The 23,515-nt window shown below is 27.2% G+C and overlaps 2 protein-coding genes across 2 annotated transcripts in view; one reads left to right on the plus strand and one right to left on the minus strand.

Annotated features, from left to right (window-relative positions):
- The window catches only part of LOC111036058 (histone-lysine N-methyltransferase setd3-like), a 32,731-nt gene that overhangs the window by 2,703 nt on the left and 6,513 nt on the right, over positions 1–23,515 (plus strand). The gene's annotated exons all lie outside the window — the stretch shown is intronic.
- LOC111036057 lies at positions 330–21,518 on the minus strand. Its single transcript, XM_022317950.1, has 4 exons — positions 21,361–21,518; positions 21,182–21,293; positions 3,276–3,426; positions 330–3,200 (listed from the first exon to the last, which is right to left on the minus strand). Exons 3-4 carry the CDS (start codon positions 3,420–3,422, stop codon positions 954–956), a joined length of 2,394 nt encoding a protein of 797 aa, XP_022173642.1. The 5' UTR covers positions 3,423–3,426; positions 21,182–21,293; positions 21,361–21,518; the 3' UTR covers positions 330–953.

Below are 23,515 nucleotides of genomic sequence, written 5' to 3' on the forward strand. Positions count from 1 at the left end.
AGAAGTATAATTGCTTACAACTCTGAACAAAAAATTAATCTTGCAAATTAAATGTTGTTAGGCTTCCATTATTTTGTACTAATCTTTGTTAAATTGTATTGTTACTCAATTTCAGATTTGAATGATTGTTATAAATATATTTTTTTACTCTTTATATTTAGTATAAATCACATTTTAAAAATCAGTTAAGAGAAATATTATGGATACTACTATCATTATAGTTTGGTTTTAAAATATTTTTAATAATACTTGAATCTTATTGTTTTGTTCTAGTGATTTTTTTCCTAAATCACACATAACTTGGGTACTAGTCCATAGTTGTTAATATCTTAGATTAAAAAATATCACTGTATAGTGTTTGCACTTGTGTAGAAACTAGAAGTAGAACAGTGGAACTTAAGTTGTAGATTAATTTGATACTAGTAGAATTAGTTACCACTTAATAATCTCCATTATCCTAAAATGTAAAATTGTATTAATAATTTCATTCTTTTTAATTAATTTATATATACCTAGAAGCCTGAATCCAAATTTAAGATCTCTATGCATAATAAGTTTTCTGCAATTTTATAATATAGCTTATATTTATGTATTATAATATATTATTCTTGTTTAATACATTTATAATTTAATATGCTTAATGAATTATTAGTTGAGACATATCATGTTTTGTTATTTATTAGCACTACTTATTCAGCACTTGTGTAGCTAAGGATAATATGTATAGTTTCAGTTCATAATACCTACATAGAATTCAACTAATGTGATAAAATAATACAGGAACAAATTATTTTGTCTTACAATAAATAATAAGTTTATTTTTATTGATTAAAAACAAAATAATGTATCATTTATTTTAAATTGCGGCTTTGTTTTAGCAGTATAAATTTAACAGTATAAAAAATAACTTAAATTTTGTCCAAGATATGAAAATTGAACAACTGTAACACTGATCAGTCATAACGGAATGTTCGCCTTAGTGTTCTCCACAGGTAATATTGACGATTAGCTGTTGTGTGATCATCGATACGTCCTCCATATCCATCATAGTATTGATCCTGGAAATGTTTATCCATAACAGGACTTGTACTACGAGCGCTAGATCGAAGGTCTGGATCATGGGGTATATTATGTTGGCAAAACACAGATTTTTTTCTTAACACCCGTTTTTTTTGCCTCATTCTACATGATATGAGCAATACAAAGAATCCCAGAACTGCCATTGCCAATATTGCGGCACTAGCTATGATGGCCGATTTAACGGCTACTGGCAATTTCCTCATTTCAAAACGACGGTATTCCAAATTATTTTCCTCGTCTATGTCTTTATTTTTCTCCGAATAACTCTGATATTTGTCTAAATGATTTGTATCTTGAATGAACAATACTTGTGAAGGAATAGTTGGTGTTATAAGTGGCCTTTGGGTAGTTTTTATAGAGAAATCTGGCAAGCTATCAAAAAGACGTGGTTCTCTTTCAGATGTTTCTATAACGATTCGAGTTTTTGGGGTTTTTGAAACAAACGAAGTTGCTTCATTTTCTTGGTAGTTAACTGCTGTTGTGTAGGTAGTCGTAGTCGGAAAACTAAATACTTTTTTCTCTTCGAAAATCGTATCCAATTTAATTTTACCTATTTCTGCTTCTTGTTCAACTTTTAAAATATTTGGTCGCTCAGTGTTAATTGGTGGTTTAGAAAAGTTTGTCATTTCGTGATCTTGCGTTTTTTCCTTAAAGATTTGAATTGGTGATTTTATGTCATCAATTTGTATCTCTTGTGTAATCTTTGATACTTGTTCATTAGTCGTATTTTTATATTGATTGTCATGATTTTCTCCATCTGAATTTGTAGATTTTGTTGATGTTTGAGTTGTAGTATCTTCGTTGTTATCTTTAAAATGTTTCAAGTCATTTAATTCTTCCGTTTGTAACGTAACTTTGTTCTCTTGTGCTAAACGTTTTGTTTCAATTAAATAGTTAGTGAAATTTTTAGTATTTTCTGTTATTATTGGCTCATCGGCAATTACGTCTACTGATTCTTCTTTTGTGTCTATTAATTCTTGATGTCGCTGACTTGATCCCCTTTCTCTGTGTTGTAAAAGTTCTTCTAAAGACATGTTTCTAAGATTCAATACATTTAATAATAACGACGATCCAGTTTTAGTTTTTAATAAACTTAATATCTCGTCTTTGACCTTTGGTATGCTATCAGATTTGAATTTGAATTCGTCATTTTTATTACTCGGTTGCTCTTTCATCATTTTTGTTATTGCTTCGTCGTTAATTTGATAATCTTCAGTGTTATTTTTAGATTCTTTAAGTACTTGAGGTGCGTTTTCTGTCATTTTGAAATCGGGGGGGAGTAATGATAAAGGTAGTTCTTCTTTTATCACTATAATTTTCGGTTTAATTGTTGTTATTTCTTCCAAAGTCGTATTTTGTGGTTTCATACGACGTCGTATAACTGCAGACGTTGGCGGCAAGTTACTATTTATCGGTCTTTTATGCAATACTATTATGTCCGCACGTGATGAATTGGTTTTTTTCAAAGATCCATCTCTATGATTAATTATTTTGCTACTATCGTCAGTAAATTTATGTGTTGAAAATGTTGGCGAAATCGTAGTTGTTTTTGGCGTGGTGGTTGTAGTTGCAATCGTAGTAGATTTAGGCGTTGTTGATGAAACAGTATTTGTGGTTTCTGTTGTTGTTTTAACTATTTTCCATTTTCCTTCTTCGGTTGAGGTCATTGGTTCCCATCGCTTCACATCTTCACCGCTTGTTTTATTACCAAAATCAGCTGGCCTGCGAATAAGTTTTCTTCGTGGTAAAATATTTTCTTCTTCTGCGATACCATCCCCCTCAATGAATGGCCTCCTTTGTAATGGTCGTCTTCGTCTCTTTATTGGTCGTCGTCGAACATATCCTTCTGCATAATCTGGTTCCAGTGGTTCCTGATTCCATACTACAGGATGATTAATATTTTCTTCGTACGTGTGTGTCGATGTCCTTGGACGTTTGCGCCGACGACGTCGTTTACGTCGAGGCTTTCTTACTAGGACTTCTGATTCAATTTCAGAAGGTTTGTCCGTCGGAAATGGCACTTGACTTTCAACTATTTCAGATGAAGCTTCATCAATATTGTCTTCAAGTTCAAAATCATCGTTATCGTTATTTGTCTGATCGGCATCATGTGTTTGGGCCTAAAATACAAGTTGAAAATAACTTTAAACCAAACCATGTTACGTATTTTAATTTATAGTGGAAAGCGTACTTACATCAGATACATCAGACGTTTCTTGAGTTGAAGAGTTTGACAATTTTAGGTTGACATTTAATTCTTCTTTATTTTTAATACAATACGTAACAGTGATTAGATGAAATACGAAAGTATAGATAAAAAAAATCCAAATAACATTCTTCATTTTTCTGAAAAAAAAAAATATCTATTAGATATTACACAAATATAAGTATGATTTTAATCAGTTGACTATAACCCGTTTGGCTAATACATGCATTTGTAATGAATATATTAAGAAATAAACTATTAATTGTGATAAATCGAAATGATTTGAGTTGATGACTATTATTAAATAATATTTTATTGTTATTCAAACTGCAGTTATTTTAAGTGTAAAAATATATAATATTGATTGACCAACAACCTCCATAATATCGTTTCAATGATTTAATGTATTTTAAATTAAATTTCAGTACGCTCTAGTAACTATACGTCAAATAACTTGAACAAAAATGATTGATGGTCAGTTGAATAATAATTGCGAACTTGAACGAATACTTTCTCTGTCTAAATCGTGTGCATTCGAAAATCAAATAAAATGAAACTCATCTAGCTACTCAATGTTAGTTCATTGTCATCGTGTGTTTACCACGCGAGACATGTTTAAGGTTAATGGTACACTGGATTTTATCGTATCATAATAATATTTACAATAATAGGAATATTACAAAAGTAAATTATTAAAAAAAGAGGTTTTTGCGGTTTTTCTGTAATCATTAGGTGTTGGATATTAATGTCAATCTCGCAAAAATCATACACCACTAATTTTGTTAAATTGACTTCTAGTTTTCCGCAATTAGTCTTCATGAATACCTATGATATAAAGAAGTGAGACTAATCTCTGTATGGCCATCTCTATAACATCTATCAAAGTAGTTGTAAAGTATTTACAATTGTGTATGTATAGGCACTACATAGTATATTTGTCGTGTTTCTAGTTTTCACGGTGGATTAGAATCGGATTGAAAACTGAAAAACGTCTATTATCCTTAAACACTATAATGTTATCCCGATCATTGTGTGTTTTTCTTATTTTCATTTGTCAGTAGAAAATTTGAACGATTTATAATTTCACTCGGCATTCTAAACAATATATATGGTTATAATTCCTTTTTTGAACTTTTGTCTTTTTTTTTATCTTAAATGTTGCAAACATAAAATTATTTATGTAATTTATTTACTGTACATAGTGGTCCTAAACATGATATTACATAATGTATAAATACCTGTAAATTGATTTATTTATAATTAATATTTACTAACTTAAACTAAAATTTTGGACGGTAACATTACCTATAATATTTTTTCTAAATGATTTGCATTACTAGCACTTCTCATTCATTGTATATATTATTCTAATATATAGACTATAACTACCTAGGTACTCTATCCGGATTTTTAAATATTGTGAAATATGTAAAATTAAGTAGGTACCTACACGTGTGTCGTATTAAGCAAAAATCACTGAAAGTTATTCATACCTATATAAATATATAATATATAACGTATCGCATAATAATTAGTACTTGATAACGAGTGAATTGGGGATTACAATAATATTTAATATTTACATGCACGGAACCTGGAAATTTCTTTTTATCATTAAAATGATAGTTTTACAAATTTTAAACATTTTAGGAAAATAAGGTTCACAGTATGATAGGTAGGTACCAATGATACCACAGGTTCTTAAAATTATAGTTATGTATAATTTTTTATTGAATATTTACAACTGGTATTTGATAGAACACTCAAAAATTCAATTTGAATAATAATAGCAGTGATAAATAAAATAAAATACGAAGAAATAGCCTATCCGGTTCCAATGTAACTAACTACTATTAGCTTTAATCGACAATTTTTTAATTTATAAATTAAATCAATTTGTGGAACTATACTCGTTTTTTTGAAAGTTATCCGGAAATGTATAAACTGTAAGCCACGAGATGTACACGATGTACATAAAAGTGTTGAAGTAAGAATCTTAAATGGGTACCTCTACGGCACTACATTTCCCATCGTCATTTTCAAAATAGTTTTTGCATAAAAACATTCTGTGTATTATATTTAATTTATAATATGGCTTATACAGGTACCTACTTATATTTTTTTTTGGTTAAAATAATCTAAAATATTATGATTCTTGTACGTTTTTTCTACTATTGTTATAACTGATAATAATAGATTAAACACTTCGCGAAGATAATAATTTTCACTATTGAAGCGTGTACACATGCAATTTGTTGCATAATGAATACTTAACTCATGAATGTTACGGTTGGAATAAAATAAAACAATTTAAGAATGAAAAAACTCTAGATCACACGTGATAGGGAGATAATCCAGTTAAAAAATTAAAATACAATGGATAGTAAAAACAGTGCAGAAAGAGAAAGTAATTGTGAGTTGGTATTTAGAAGCTGATACAAAAATGAATACAACACTAGCACCAGGAAATGGTCCAATTCGTATAATTGTGATTAAACGGGGCTATTGTTTTGTATTTTGTATTTTTTTTTTTATTGATAACAAAACACACCTTTTATGTTATTACGAATGAATTAATAAATTATATGTTATTAAGTAATAATGTCTGTGCTATACATATTACATATGTACAATGCACTTACGTAGATACGTATAAATGTATAATATGTAGTAGGTTATACACCTTTATATGTAACTATGCGTTTTGTTTTTTGACAGTTGACACTGAATTTGGCGAAAGAGTAAAATAATATGTAAAAATAAATCAACTATTGGCACTATAAATGCGTATCAATAATATGCCAAACAAAACATCCTGTAGAAAGTTTTTCGTTTTTGAATTAAAATCTCAGTTATTGTGTGTCATTTCTTTAACACGTTAAAATTTGGCAGACTCAATTATTATTCATTTGCCGCTTGCATATGTAATGTATATAATATTATAATACAATGTGTCTATTTTTTCACACTCATAAATGACGTGGAGACTAAAATTATTTGTATGATAAAAAATAAAATACGTAGAAGATACCCGGCACTTAAACGTTTAGTACATATCCAATATTTTCGTTGATGCAGTAATAACTATAATAGGAAAATATTTTTTATATTTTTAACGTAAAAATTATGAGCGTCCAGTACCAAGAACTCGTTGATTTGAATTAAAATAATTTGATTACTATGTATTATATTATTAGTTATTACCATTGCATTATATTGGTTATAATACTCTCGGTATTTTATTTACCTGACCATAGCATAAAAATAAAAATATTTTGAATATAACGATAGACTTTTAGAGTAATAAATATAATATTATAGTACTATCTTAATGTTTTTACATCTTTATTGATAAATTAAAATATGAATTATTAGTTAGGTATCATTATTCACTCGTTTCCGGAATTTGTTTTATTATGCATTTTAATCGGGAAATGTTTCTTTTAAAACCTCAAATAATTTTCTTGTCCGTATACATATCATAAACAATAAGTGGATACCTATACCAGAGCATTGTCCGTGTCTTCTACTCTTATTTCTTAGGTACCTTTGAAGTACCTATGAGTTATCCATTAAACATTTGGCGCAGTTCTTAATTGAATAATAATTTTTATAAAATGCTAATAAATATTAATATACTACTCAGTGATGTATTTTTTTAAACACAATTTTTATTAAGGACATCTGAAGTGACACAATAAGTTTAATAAATAAAATAAATAATAGTATGAAAATAAGAGTGTATAAGCTTTCTAGTGGAGGTGCTTGGTACTACAATATATACATTTTTTTATTATATAAATAAGCCTTGCCGTCTATGGCTATTGGCACGATCCTGAAATAGTAGTTTTTCTAAATATGCATTCATGTATTATTAATATATGAATTTGTGAAATAAAATATCTACTCATAAAACATAAACAACAAATAGCTGTTGTTGTTTATTTATTTTACTATTACTTTTTTATTATTATTTAAATACCAAACTAAATAAATAAGGAAATGTAGGCACAAAGGTAATCAATAAAATATAAAACATAATGATATAATACACTATTTTTACTGTTTGTCGAACGTGTAAAAATGTTTGATCTTATGATTTATAAAATAAAGTGTCTAGCTAACATAATATTTTGATATAAATTAGAATATTAAAACATCAAATTAACAAGTTTTCAAAGTTTTGATGTCAACCGTAGTTAAGTTGTACGTATACATACAGGTTGATTCACCAAGCCTGCTCAGTGCTCATCCCCTTTTTTCTTCAATACTGGAGTTATTTAAAATCAGATTCGGTGATTGGAATTTTTAATTTTTTAAATATACTTATACAGACCAAATTTCCAAATTATTGAGATTTTTTATTCTACTTAAAGAGGGTTATGTGGAGATACAAACTTCTGCTTATCAAATTAAAATCCCCCTTTTCAACTGTAAATTATTCTGTGGATAATTTTTGTTTAAAATTTAATGCATCAGAATCAAAATTAAAATTCATACGAGTAGTTTTTGATTTACTTAAATTTGTGCTCTAAGGAACTCCTTAAGTAGGTAGTACAAGAAAATTTAAGAATTAAAAAAAAATGTCTTTGGGTATATTTAAAAATTCCAAAAATCAGAATTCGAATAAATGCATTATTATAGGGAAATAATTGAGGTAAGGATGATTATCATGTATATGCATATATTTATTATATGATAATTTGAATAAGTTCTTAACTCAAAATTTCTTATTTTTAAATTTAAAATCATAGAATTAAATATAAGTTTTCTTATAAACATTAAGAAATAATACTACATTTTTTATAAAAATGGTTTACTAAGTACGCTCGTCGTTTACCCTGGAAATTCATGTTAGGTTTGTTATTCACCACTTCCACGATGCTAATTTTGCATTACTGTTATTATTTGTTGGGTTCGTAATTTGAATTTGTTTCTCGTTCAATGAATGAACGATGTTACATGGGACATGTTCACCCGCCCCCCCACGTTGCCATATCACAAGGAAAAAACGATTTGTTTAGTTTATCCACCATAATTTATTTTAAAATGCTCATTGTTACCCATCGTTTTTTATCTCTGTCCAATTAATGCAAGAATTAGCATGAGATCTTTAACACGTTAACTAAGCAATACAAATTTCACTTTTAAACCGTGATACGTGTATAATATTTTATATTGTATTGTGAATTTAAAGGATAATTATATATACTTAAAATGTATAGTATTTATATTTTACATTTGAACACGTGTGTATTTTATTAGATTTTTAAATTTATTTCAGAAAGTTTCGGAGCACAAATTACGATTAACTATACAACTATTTTGTAAATTAATGGTTATTACCTGTGTGCATTAAATAATTGCTAAAAATACATGTACTCAAATATATAAATAAGAAAAATATCGTAAAACGTGAAGTTTAAAATTATAAAAGTTTAAAAATATGGTAAATTATTAAAAAAAAATATTTGAAATAAATCTTTATAAAATTTGTATCAACGTTTACAATAAAAATGTCATTCTTCTTACAGATTAACTTACTTATGTAAAGTGTAAAATCTTCATCTATAGACGCAGGGTACTTTTTAAACTGTTGTTTAACTTTAATCTTTTTATGTTTAAACATAGAATGCATTAATAATTTAGAGAATATAGAGAATACATAACGTATAATTTTCAAATTATGTTGACAATATTAGTAGTTATAATAATAATTAGTATATTGTTTAAACGAGTTGTCTTCTTGTGCTACGAAATTATTTCTACTATTTTTATCAACAACGTCTATTTAATCGTAATATTTCGTGTACGCTGTAGTACACTTTTAGAGAAAGCAAGAGTATCATTCATTTCATTAAACTAAATACAACAGAGTCACGATGATAAAACAAGAGCTAAAGAACCGGATCCTAACTGGATTAGTATTAATCGTTGCACTTAAAAGTTAAAACTACTTTCCTCGTCATTTAAACATCTTCATCGAAATGCATAACCCATTTAATAAATTACTGCTACCTATTGAGTTTTTATATAATTTTTTTTATAACTAGATATGAATTATCTTGGTTTTTTTTGTTTTTAAAAAGTTGAATTTCGTGTGCTACTTCAGGGGAAGGTATTTTATACTTTAAAGTAATTAGTTTAGAGCCCTGAATTATAGGTATATATTTAATGAATGTCAAATATGATGGAAATATTCGATGAATAAATGATTAAATATGCGGTTATATGCATTATATTTAAAATTGTAAACTGTATATACTCGATAAAAAATGATTTAAAATAAAACATTACGTTTACACCAGGAATTAGTACTAAATTTACTACCAGTAACAAGAAACGATAAAATAATCGAAATTAAAAATTTTAAATTAAATTTTCTTTTTTCTGGTAATATAATAACATTATATTAGCAGAAAAAATAATATCAGATTTTTTTATTTATTTAAAATTTAATTTGCTGGTTTATTCCACGTAAAATATGTATTTAACTAATATTTGAACTAACATACAATAATTCTTCAAATATAAAATATAAAATTTGATGTTTTATTTCGATAAAATATTTATCATTGATGTTTCGAATTATTGTAGACATTATATAAACAAACATGAAAATTGTAAATTCATATAATAACACGCCATAGATTTATTAAAAATCAATACGTTTATAACTCATATAGATACAGACTGATGCATCAAGCATACTCACCAAATTTTCCTCTCTTAATAATGCATTTATTAAAAATCTGATTTTTAGAATTTTCAAATATACTTAAAATCATATTTTTGAATTCTTGAGATTTGTTGCACTATTTATAGAATGTCATGTAAAGTCACAAATTTATATTATTCAAATGAGAACCAAACTTTTTAACTAAAAATTTTTTTTGCGGATAGTTTTTCTTAAAATACCGACATGTCCGATATGTCAAAATCAAAATTTGAAGGAGAAGTTTTCGAGTTATTTAACTTTATGTGCTAAGGATGATAGGTCCTCGATAATGGGTTTGGAGGATATAAAGGCCATGGTGACTTAAAAATGTTAGTCGTTAATATTTAAAACTTGTAAAAATTATTCAAGTGTTATAAACATTACATCCAATATTAAATACATATATTTGTTATTTTTGTGCAATCATTTTTAAGGACTTTCATCTTTAATAGAAATATTTTAATAACTGAAAAACTACTCGTTCAAATCGTAAATTATATAGATACATCAATATTTTTAAACAAAAATTATCTACTAAATGACTAACTGTAAAAAAGGGGTTCTCATTCGAAAAACAGAAGTTTGAATCACCACAGGACATCCATTAGATAGTACAAAAAATGTCAAGAATTAAAAATTATGGTCCAAGTATATTTAAAAATTTTAAAAATTAGAATTTGAAATTTGAATAAATTCATTATGCAATGAAAAAATAAGGGTGTCAATCCTTGGTGAATTACTCTGTACATACAACTCCTCGTGTAATAGATATATATAATAATACAACATACTACTGGTCGATTCAATAAATAATTAAATGTATTTAGACTGTTTAAAAAAAAAAATGATGCAAGATGCTTGAAGATAATTATACCGTCAAGATTTTGATTAATATTGGTGATTGCATCTTATCGATTCTAAGCTATAATGTAATATACCATTCAACATGATTGCTATCTTCTAGGATATTACCGAAATTTTGAGCTATCATTTCTAAATGTTACTATTTCCAGTATTTCCAATTTATTTTTGAGCTTCATCGTTTAAATTATTATTTTAATAATATTCTTATAATATTTCTAAGTGTATAAATTGCTATAGTGAAAGTATATTATTATATATTATTCATTATATTATCATAATATTCGAATTTAATATGAATGTTTTAGATTCTGAGTGGACCTATAAATGTATTAGCTTAACAAAAATATATGTTTTAAAAAAATATATAATGTATACATATTTTAAGTGTTTTTGTATCAGGCATTTTTATCGTAAAACAATTTTTTTTAAATGAATTAATGAAATATTCTAATGTACATAAAAATGCATTATTTTTTAAATTTATATATTTACTTTGTATGAAAATATAATACAAGGTTTCTTTTAAAAGTTCATAACAAGACAAAAAGTGAGGCTTAAGGCCAATTTTAACATTTATACTATTGTTCAACATTCATTGGCTGACCGTCTCCGCTCAGAAAACTCTCGACACCTAATATACTCCAAACCGCTAAAAAGAGCAACTTCTTCGGTTTTTTAGTTGCTTACACACAGGCATTTATATATATAAAAAACAACGTACCTATATGAATAAATTACCAAAAACCTAGTTTTATTAAATCAACCTTCAAAATTATAGTGTACGATTTTTGCTTGGAATATCTTAATTTAAATTGAATAACAGTTTTTCGTGAGAATGAATTAGCTTTCCAGTAACATTGTTTATAATAGTACACATATTTAATTTTAATGCACACCCATAGAAAGTCTCGGTATTATATATTTTGTTTATGCGAAATCCACTCATTGCCAACAATCAACATGGAAAATATATTCAAATCATGATATAACGTGACGAATAAGAATGGTGAATAGTATCTATAATATAACGCATAATTTTTATTTCATTTTTTATGTGTACGTTGTTTACTAATATAACTGAATTATTAACTTTATATCGGCCTAAACTAGTATTTGAGAGAAAGCCAAATATAATGGCATCTCGAAAATGTCAATTTTACACTTCTATACTCTTACGATTACGATATTCGGAACTCGGAAGCGAGCCCGGGTGATTTATTAGATACGTGAACTTGATAGTAATTGCGCAATCGTATTTTTCACAAACGAAGCGTGATCAAACGAATGAGCTAATTAGTACGAAAATAACGAACCCCCTTAATCATATAAAATTAGCACCTTTCTAAATTCCGCCTAGTTGGATTCTATATAATAGATAGTATAGGTACACTATATAATATATTATATCTACCTACTACCTAGTGATCAAATTGAAATTGAATTCTAGAAGGTTTTTCGTATTGAGAAACTAAGAAGTCTGTTTTGGACCAGAAAATAACAGGGCATAGGTCGTGCAGCGGACTTTACGGCGTGTCAGACCTCGCTCTCTTTTTTTAGTTATATTTTATTTATTTATCTATTTATTTTTGTAGCGGCGAAACCGGAATTATTGCCTATAGTATTATAACGAAAATGCATTTGATCTGAAATACGTAGTGGCGGGTGATTAGATGAAAAGTCGATTGTTATCAAAAATGTAACAAAATGTAATACCTATAACACAATATAATAGTTTCAAAAAATAAATGATTATTTACAATACCTCAAGGTAAATAATAATAATAATAATAATAATAACTTATAATTTCTAACTTGTACCTATGTAGTAGTTGAATAGATAGTTGAATGTACCTATAATATACAAGCAAAATCAACCACAATAATAACAATATGATTTATAAATTATACGCATCGAGTGTTATGATTTTTTTCTCATAAACTACTTTTAAATGTTTAGTACTTACATATAAATTGGAGCATTGTGTTTTTAAATTTATATATAAAGTAGTTTTAACTATTTAAGTTAACCTTTGGTATAGTGCTATAGGCCATAGTTGTTTATAATTACATTCCATTATTTTACGTATTTATTAATACAAGTTGTGTTTCGCCCAGAGAATTACTAATTAGTTACGTTAGGTTAGGTGGTTAATTTTGCAGATCTGGTACAAAATCATAAAACTGTCTTTTTTGTAAAATAGATATTAGGTTCTCATAAAAATGTTTTATTAGATGATAATTGGTTTCGGACTAAAGTTGTTGTATAAATCTATGTTCTACATTTTCCGATCAACGTCGTTTTTAATATAATATTATATAATATATAAGGTACAACCAAAAACTTGAAATATCAATCGTAAGTAGAGCTCGGATTTAAATGCATTTGCATCCTTTTTTGGGATGTCTTTCTTTTTTTTCTAAGCTAAAAATAGGTTTCAAGTACTCCGTGGCCTGTCTACAAATTGTTTTTGCATTTCTTGTGGAATTTATACTTTTTAGGGTATTTTTTTAACATTTTTATGCATTTTTAAATTTTTTGGACATTTTTCATCTATTTCTCGTATTATGACTAAAAAAAATTGACCTCATTGAAATATAAGTACTACATAGTAGTATAGTATACTATGTAATATAAATTATTTTCAGTTTGAACTTAACATCAGGTAATCCGGTTTTAAATTAGACAAGGCTAAAATTTATCTTTATGTAGTCACACCACCCAAATAGCCGATTTTATTGCATACAACTAAACAACTTTTATTGGAGTATTTTCTTATCGAGCGATAATATTATATCGATTATGCGTGTGGCTACTGGCTGATTTTTTGAAAGAGCATTTTTCGATTGCATTTTTCGATTTTTTTAGGGCATTTAAATCTGAGTCCTAATTATAACCTAACCTGTATGAAGTTATTCAATAATGTGCACTGTACAGTGTTGCAGCGTTTTATCAAATTTTTTAGTACAATTATTATTCCCGTGTTATAGTGAAAATAAGTGTCATAATATACTCGTATAAACGGAGCCACGTAACATTTGAAGATATTCTCATGTTGAAATACTACTATTGTCTATTAGGCTTATACCTTGACTTTATTGTTACAAATTTTCATGTTAGAACAAAGATTTATTTAAATTTATTGAAGCTTATTATTCTTATTATATTATCTATACACAATTTATCAATAAAATACATTTAAAGTTTAATAGTTATAATTATATATAGGCTATAAAATAATTTGTACAAATATTGACAGTCGACACTGTAGATCGTATTTATTTTGCAATTACTACATGTACTATTCCATAGGACTCAGATAACCTCAATAATGTGTTTGAAAAAATGATACACATCACGACTTATACTAAAAACAAGTTCATCTCCTTAAAAAAACGTATTTATGAGTCGTTCTTCAAATGCCTATTTTGCCACTTCACGCCATACAAAATACATTTTGTAACTCTGAAGTGTTTTATTTATTTTTTAAACAGTTAGTTATTATTATAATAATAATTGTCGTTATATTTAAACTCATATTACATCATTTGTTTCTTATTTTTATCAGCAGTTTATTTGACTCGCCATGATAAATAAAAATAATTTAGACTTAAAGCGTTTGAGAATGTTATTTATTTCATAATTAGGTGTTAACAAAGTTTAAATATTTTTGTAATTTAATATTTTAATATTTATCATTTTCGTTTATTTTATACTTAAAAGTACGTTTGTTTATTAACATTTAAAACGCTGGAATTGTTTATTTTTTTTTACAAACTTAATAACAGTATGATTGTTATTGTTTTATTTTATTTTTTTAACAACACATTGACACTTGATATTTATAGTTGTCTAACTTGAGAAATTTTTCTTTAGAAATATAATATGAAACTGAACCATTATAATAATAACTACACTCTGAAGGAAATAATAAATTCCATAGTGCTGCAATACGATGAATTGTAAAACTACAACACTGTTTTAAATCAGAATAATTAATACTCACACAATTCATCCCTATAAATAACAGTTTCTTTAAAATAATTCTTTTTACAAATCTAATTATTCCCTAATCTTACCGCACTTGTGTTTAATTATATCTGGTGACTGGTGCAATAAAACATACCGAGCGTGGCTCAATTGCAGGGTCCGAGACTACCTATCTATACGTATATATTATCATTTTTTCTTTTTATTTCACCTTGTTATTTGTTTTTTTAAATTTTTTTTTTCGTACATAATTAATATGTGATTATTGCGTTTGTATTTCATTTCTTTGTTGTTTACGCGCAGTTGCCAATCCAGATTATATTTATTGTAAAGTTTCACATTGCAAATATTACCAAAATGATATAGTACAACGATTATAACTGAAACAATATAGGTAGATTCCTTATCTGGAATTGGTGTGTAATTATCGCATGTCGGCTCCGTATAAAGTTAATTATTTGGGCTCGCAGGTTTATTGTGTTGTATTATATGATAGATAGGTACTTCAATATATTCTGTTTTTTCGATGCGTACTTTATCAACGTACTCATAATAATTTATAGGTATTCTATGCTTTCTATACCTAATAACGAATTTATTCTATGATTATATTAAGAATGGTAAACATCAGTTCATACAATTCAAGTTGTCGCACCCAATTATATAGGCACTTGCTATAATACTATACCTATTTGTAGGTAACTATATATGCTATTACATTATATATATATATGTATGTACCACATATACCTATTATGTTCACGTTGCTAGATTCCGTTTTTGTAGATATTATAATAAGTGAAACGATGACCACGCAGTCCATTTTTTTTTCTCGATAATAGCGAGACAACAACCGTTTATGTGTGAGTGTGTGGTAATTTATGCAATTCTCTCGACAATATAAATATGCGTGTATAAGACGTATATCTAATTACTTTCATGACATTGTTAAAAAAAATATACACATGTGTAATGCGTACGAATTGATGTGGGCATGAGAGAATATACACACTATTATGCACATAATATGTGTTTAAGTATATATTTATATTTTTTTTTCTCAAACCCATGCGAATTCATAACAAACATGTAATTCCAGTGTGCAAGTATATGTAAGTATTTTCCACTATACATTATCATAGGTATTGCTTAACGAATAAAGTGATAAACATGATATGTTTAGACTGACCGTCTACTTAGGCGGCGTGTATAGTAAATTAAAATAAAAATCCTCCGTCTCGTATGTGAAAAGATTTAATACGTGTTATAGTGCGTTCGTGTAGGTATTATGGGCACCCAGTTGTTTTTCTTTTTAAAATTCTATAGTGGATTATATTGTATTCCTAAAAGTACTCCGCAGCACTTTCACCCGCAGGTTTCCTCGAGAAACTGGTCCTGATCGAAAGCAAAATACTCGTTTTTCTTACATTTTAATTCAATTTCCGAATCCCGTCAATACAAAACATCCATCATCAATTATAAGAGGCGTCTTTAGAGAATAAACGCGGCGGTGCTAAAATCGGAAATCCGCATTTAGCACGGATTCAAATACCATGAACAAACGGATGAGGCGCCGCGTCGTGGTTATGCGCATTTGTTCCACGTGGGAAAATGTTCGCGGAATTCGAAAAGAAAAATACTTAGCACCACATTGTCGTTACAACCTGTTGTACAGAACGCTTGGTATATCATCCAGTCGGATAGATTAACGCAAATGGGCGTTTCGAAGACTCGTCACAATTTTATTCGAACACCATGAGTCTCCAAGTCTATATTATACACGACCATTATGATATAATACTATTATAGGACTGTTATATTATACAATTATATTATAGAAACACTGCACGGTTTTCATTCAAAGAGCACTCATCGCTTGCACTGACTAGATTTGTATAGGTACATTATGTCTTATGGTCTTGTCCCTCCCATACGTACTCGGTGTGATTAATTTCAAACTCACTGTATGATGAATGATGTTTGTTAGTTATTAATTATGATTGTAAATTTAGATTTTTTTCTTTATAAAATATCGACGATATTACAATTATTACTGATTATGATAAACAATTATAAATTCTCTTTTTGATCCTGAATGGTGACCAGAAGTAAATAATGTCTGTAAATTACTCCTAATAACCACTGATGTCGAGGATAAATTTAAAAAAAAATCAGTAGATAAATTATTTTTGTTGATGACTCTGTATATTTATGGAGATATGAAACACTTTGTACTGTATTTATTTATTAGCAATACACATTAAATTAAATTAATTTTACAGTTTTAATTAATACAGTTTTAACTATTTTTAAGAAATTAACTGGAACTGTTCGCAAATAGTTACATATTATTATTGTTTTAACTCATAGAAAGTGGTTTTACTTATCCGTCTTGTGTTCAACACCAGAAAATGTTTTGTATACAATTTTAATTGGGTCTCATTATAAAGTTAATGATAGTTTTAATATTTTTTACTTTCATACTAATTAATAATCAAGAAAGTTCTGCCTATTATTATGCAACTACAATTGTTTGTGTAAAATTGAACAAAATGTGGTTTGATTAGAAAACTGTCTACTTGATACAGAACTTTAAAAAACATTTAATTTAAAAAATATAGGAGATTTTAGAACGCTTATTAGTTATTTCTGTCTTCACGGAGTAGGTGTACCTATATCTGATACTGCAATTATTTTCTATATTTTTATACGGTTTATCATATAGGTTTATTCTAAATTTGTGTTTTTACAAATTGCAATAGGTACATGGCGTAAACAACGTCGATTACAATTTCTTTTTTTCTAGTTATTGCTTATTTTATTATTGTTACACTATATAAATATAAATAAAACAATAAATAATGATTAATGACTAATCAAAGAAAAGTTTCTTTTGATTTAATTTCATTACTTATATAATTATTTTTAAATCTAATGTGAGTAAATTTTTTTTATTCACATTAATCTTGAACTAGGAAACTCAATCAGAGAAAATATTTATCTATTTGTGTGTTATGAAGAGAAATACAAGTTATATACGATTAATTGACACATATATAGGTAGTTAATTGTTTTATGTTTGATGTATATATAGTATATACATATGAAAGTAGTTTTATTATAGTTGTCAGTATTTTTATGTAGGATACATTTTTATGTGAGGTATTTAACATCAATACTAAACCGGATTTAAAAGAGAAATAAGATAATAATAGTTTACTAAACATAAAAATATCTTCATATTGTTTATAATTTTATACACATTTATTTTGTAGGGTAAAAAAGTATTTGACTTGGAATCTATGCACGCGTTAGGTACGGCTAATTGTATACGATTAAGTGTACATTAAATATGTATACCCACCTATTATATAATGCGTCGAAATAATAAATGTTGCATTTTAACTAGTATTTCTGTCGAATTTCTTATGATGATGTGCCGGGACTTGATTATATTGACGGCTACTTAATAAGCGTGACAAATTCTATAATTTTTAATGATTAATTTTGATAGAAAATATTACCAATTTGTATATGTTTCAAAAGTATTATTCGAAAAAATTCACAATATATACTATTGATGTAATAAACATCATTCCATACTGTTTTTACACTTCGATTTACATCCACTAAGAATAAGTACTATTATATGCTCTACTGACGCGCAAGTATTCGAAATGATAGTATTATTTTATTTAAATGTCTAAAGGTGCTGGAGTTGAGTTAGAAAGCAATCCTATACAACACAATGTATCTCTAATTTATAAGTAACTTTGTTTTTTCTTTTTAACATAATTTTTATCCAGGGACCAGTATGTTTGTAAGAAATACACCCATGTCAATTACTATGCTTTGTAATGTATATGTGTAAGTATAATTAATATAATGATGATTTGAAATGTGTTCGACGACGTTATAATTGAAAATGATTGTGTCTAATGATCAAATTATGAATCATTCAAAAGGGAAATAATTTATAAACATTCTTATAAAAATGTAGTATCTCCTTTTAAACTTTAAGTTCAAAACGATTTTGAGCGAAACTAGCTTATATATGACATAATCAGACATGTTTATAAATTGTAAGTTATTCAATTGAGTTTGATAACAAAAATGAGTAACCTTATATTCGAGCTTATATTGGAATGTCAAAACTCATCCATCTATGTGCCGATATAGAAATGAATGTTTCTTTGCCCTATATTATAAAGATAATCAAAAACTAATTAACAGTTTTCAATTAAGGTTGTATCAATAGATTCTTTGAGAATCGGAGGGTGTTAATAGCTTATTTTTACAACCACTGTTGCTTGCTATAGGATGGCTATTGAATATCGAATATTTGTTTGTATATTTAAATGGTAATCAATGGTTGCAGATTCTATTACTATACAATTATTAATAGAAATATATCATATAAATATCTTTACAAATATTCATAAATAAAACTTATCTTAAAATCAAATATATGAAAACAAAAACTACAATGATTAATTTTATGATTTGCTTTCTTAATTCTAGATATATATTTTTATGTAAACCCCTGAAGACGAGTACCAATCTTAAAATTATATTGGATATTTCGATATTTGTTGGCTTTTAAGAAGTAGTCGAATCTATCCTCTAGTTGTTTGTGTTAATATCAAAAATATGTCCTGAATTAAGAAGTGGAAAATCATAAAATTAATCATTGTACCTAATCGTGTTTGTATTATTTATTTCAACTGAAGCAAAACGGAAAACGAAAGAAAAATAGATTAATTTTAATCCGGTCAAAGTCGGGTGCTACAGCTAGTTACTTATAATAGTTACAACTTTACACATTCAGTTAAAATATACTATTATAATCAGAAGTCAACTTTAAAAAATATCGCATCAAAAGTATAATAATTCAAAATTTAATATTCTATCTAGTATTCAAGTATAATGAAATATACAATATCAATATTATGTTACTTAATAGTATTTTGTTATTAAATTGATAGTAAAAACATAATATTACGAACCCATGCAATACGATGACATTTTATTAAATTCTTAGAAAGTAAATCGTTCATCATTTTGCACTTAAAATACATTTAATTGGGTAATAACTAATAACATTTGAATTCTAACAAAATCGTCTCTAAAATGAGGTGTTCGTTCATTATGTTTTGATTAATCACATAACGCGGAACTCTCTTAGCGCTGTTAATAGTTTGTTCCGCCAACCGCGTCCGTCGTAAAATACATACTTCCTCATTTTTCCGACTATTCGTTCCAGAATCAAGTTTAAAGATGAACAATTTCATTCAATTAAAAAAAACTATCTGTTCGCATTTTTTTTTTTTGATTATTATTCAACTTCAATTTGTTTATATATTTTATTTTAGAAATTATGTTATAAACAAAATATAACTACGAAACGTTGAGTTATTAAATTTTATTTATTTTCAAATTTATAAAGAAAAATAAATCCATCTAAACTATAATATTACATAACCATAGATTATTTTGTATTTTTGAAATATTTTCTTTCGAAAATGCTTATAAAGTTATAAACATAAGTAGAGTGATGATGCAAAAAAATATATAATATCAATGCATTAATGTATAATGATAACTTTCAACTCATCTAATTGTGAGAGAATAATAAGAGAACAATATTAATCTATATAACTTCAATTGTCTGCGTGCATCAATATGGTTAACGTTTGATTATAGCTATTAGAATTTTTTTCTCAATTTGTTAGAGAATACAATATTATGTATCTATTGAATAAGCTTTTAATTTTTAGTCTTAATAATACGAATATGATGGAAGTTTTTATCAAAGGACCTTTTAACGTAATTTGTTATCACCACGTCATTTATAGGGTAAAAAAGTAATATGTAATAAGACATATTAATAATTTCTTTAAATATATAGGTATATAATTATTTTATAATTAAAACAAATATATTATATTTCAATAATTTTTTTGTCTTGATATTTGACTACATTTTAGATTGAGTACATTTTTATGTGCATTTCGGTACTGGTAATTTCATATATTTTTATTGTGAGTGTAATATTTCTAATGCATTTATTTCCTTAAAAAAATGGTATCAACATTTTAAAAGTCTGCTTATTTATTAGGTACTGCAGCAAATATTTTGTTACCCACGTATTGTCATATTGTTTCGTTTGAAAAAAATTTAACCAACCGTTATTACCTATATTATGCCAACAACAAAAATCACACGAGCCATAACAAAAGCTGGCATGAGACAACCTAAGTCCCAAGATAGATAAATAAAAGGTATAGGTATATAATCGCGTATTTTAATGTTTTAGTCGACGAACCTGTAATTATTGCACCTGCAGTTTTTCTTTCCTCAGTGTTTTCCCGACGAGCTTCCCGGTGTATCCATAACGATGATGATGTCGTTCACTGCGGTGGTGTTCGTGTATCCACCTAAATATAATATTATTATGCCGGCGCTTACGACAATAATTATCCGTTAATTATAAAATTATCACACCTATGCTGTTGAATCGTGCTCACAGGTAGCAGTACTACTACTAACACCATGAACCATTAAACGAAAAACGCGCACTGGCACATGCCCGCGATAGTTTCCGGCGCGAACAAACACCGAACACGAGACACGAGTAAATAACCTTTCACTGAAGAATTGTGTTTCAGTATTTCTATGACAGGATGTATATATAAACGTCCGTACCACTTCCAGTCTACCTCATACTCCTTCTGTCTGCAACAATATTTATATTCGATCGCGTGCCACCGAACGCCGTTATTTATTATAGTTATGACCACTCTATACGGCTCTACTTGTACGAACGTTTCGACCCTTTGAGCCATTTATCGTCAATTCATCCGCGAGACACACTTTTTATGTTGTATATATACATATATATCGTCTGCATTGAAGTATTATGTATTATATTTGTGTTCATCGACTAAATTTGGGTAAACAGTCAATTGGTACAATAAGGGATGAATTAATATATGTTGATACTAAAAATAATGTAACTATATACGTATTAAAGAGCCGTTTTTTCAAGTAATAATAATTGGATGTGTAAATTGGACCTATACATTTTTTAATTATTGTTATTCGGAGATATATCATATAAAATTGTAAGCCAAGTAATAATCGTCTTAATTTTTTTGAATCGTTTAGCATTTTTCACGATGTGGGGACAGTTGAACAATTTCTGGTTTATTCATTTCATTAAATAATTTATGAGTATTCTCAGTCGATACTTATAATTAGCTATGTACAATACATAAGGATAAGGTAACTTATGTAGTATGTACAATATGTTCTTTCATCAATATATTAGTTATGTATACAATTATTTTTATTTTAATAGTGAGCATAAACATCTGCAAAGGTGTTCAATAATTTAAAGCACTGCATTTTTGTATTTTTAAATGTATTGATACTATGTTAATGTTTAGTATACGTTTATTCACTACTATAATAATTCGCAATTTCACAATTTCAACCGTCAACACTCACTATCTCAAAATTCGCTTAAGTATTTTAAAATATTTAACATAATTAGAAATAAATACCAAACAATACTATAGTAATAAGTACCTACATATTCATAACGTTTAGTTGAGTGGATGAATGTGGAATATAAATGTACCCCAAAAAATGTTGAAAAACACTTAAAATTATTTCTACAAATAGTTGCCTACTCGTTTAAAATTCTATTTTTATTTTTATATATTATAAACATTTTCATTTAAAAAACTTAAATACTTGTGATAGTTAACTGTCAAAATAATCATCCAGTGTATAATATGTTTATTACATAGGACAATTGGTACATGTACAAATGTACAATGCTGTATGCAACTTGATAATGAATCTTTGAAATATTTTAATTTAAATTATTTAGACGAATCTACCGTTATCCCCAAGGTATTCTAATATTATATGGTAGCCAGTAGATATTAAACAAAAGACTTAGATGGTTATTTTGGAGTAAATTTAATCTACTAACCGACTCTATACGGGCTCATTGTAAATGCGTATGCCTAATGTTTGAACAAAGTGCGTTTTAATTAAAATGTTCAACACAAATAAAAATATTGCTTTGTCATTCAATGATTATCGTTTGACCTAACACTTATGGCATTATGATTTTAAATATTTTATGTATTACGTTTAATGACCCAAGCAAGAATCCTGGGGTGGTAGCTCCTTCCTTTAGTTGACTGTAATATTAGCAAAATTTAGTTATTTTATTTTATGTATATACAATTATATTATTTTGGAATACATTATTTGTCTTCCATAAAAGTATAAAAAACACTGTGTGTAATGGTGTTATGTCATATTTTTTACATGAATGGGAAAACTAGCAGATTTAATTAGAAATGCTTATTAATTTTGTAGTATAAATTGTATTATTAGTTTATATTTTATTGTATTGACGTTAATGTATTCTTTTGAATATATTCAACATGGAATTTTACAAAATTATGAATTTATATCATTTCTTTCCATTATTTACTTCATAATTGCATGGGTAGGTACATCTTAATTATTTTTGTAGTATGCAGTTATCTGCCACTCGTCATTGGGTGTAAGGAGATCACTTGTTACGCCTGCTGTTTCTTGTGGCGCTTTTAGTAAGGTAGGAGCTAAGCCCAGAGGG

Source organism: Myzus persicae, unplaced genomic scaffold, assembly GCF_001856785.1.
Source record: "Myzus persicae strain clone G006 unplaced genomic scaffold, MPER_G0061.0, whole genome shotgun sequence".
Lineage (NCBI taxonomy): Eukaryota > Metazoa > Arthropoda > Insecta > Hemiptera > Aphididae > Myzus > Myzus persicae.

What these genes read in the sequence shown, in the direction of transcription:
- LOC111036057 (XM_022317950.1), bottom strand. Translation starts at nt 3,422, where the DNA reads ATGAAGAATGTTATTTGGATTTTTTTTATCTATACTTTCGTATTTCAT. An exon ending in AAACGTCTGATGTATCTGAT is followed by an intron (nt 3,201 to 3,275) that starts GTAAGTACGCTT and finishes CTTGTATTTTAG; the next exon opens with GCCCAAACACATGATGCCGA.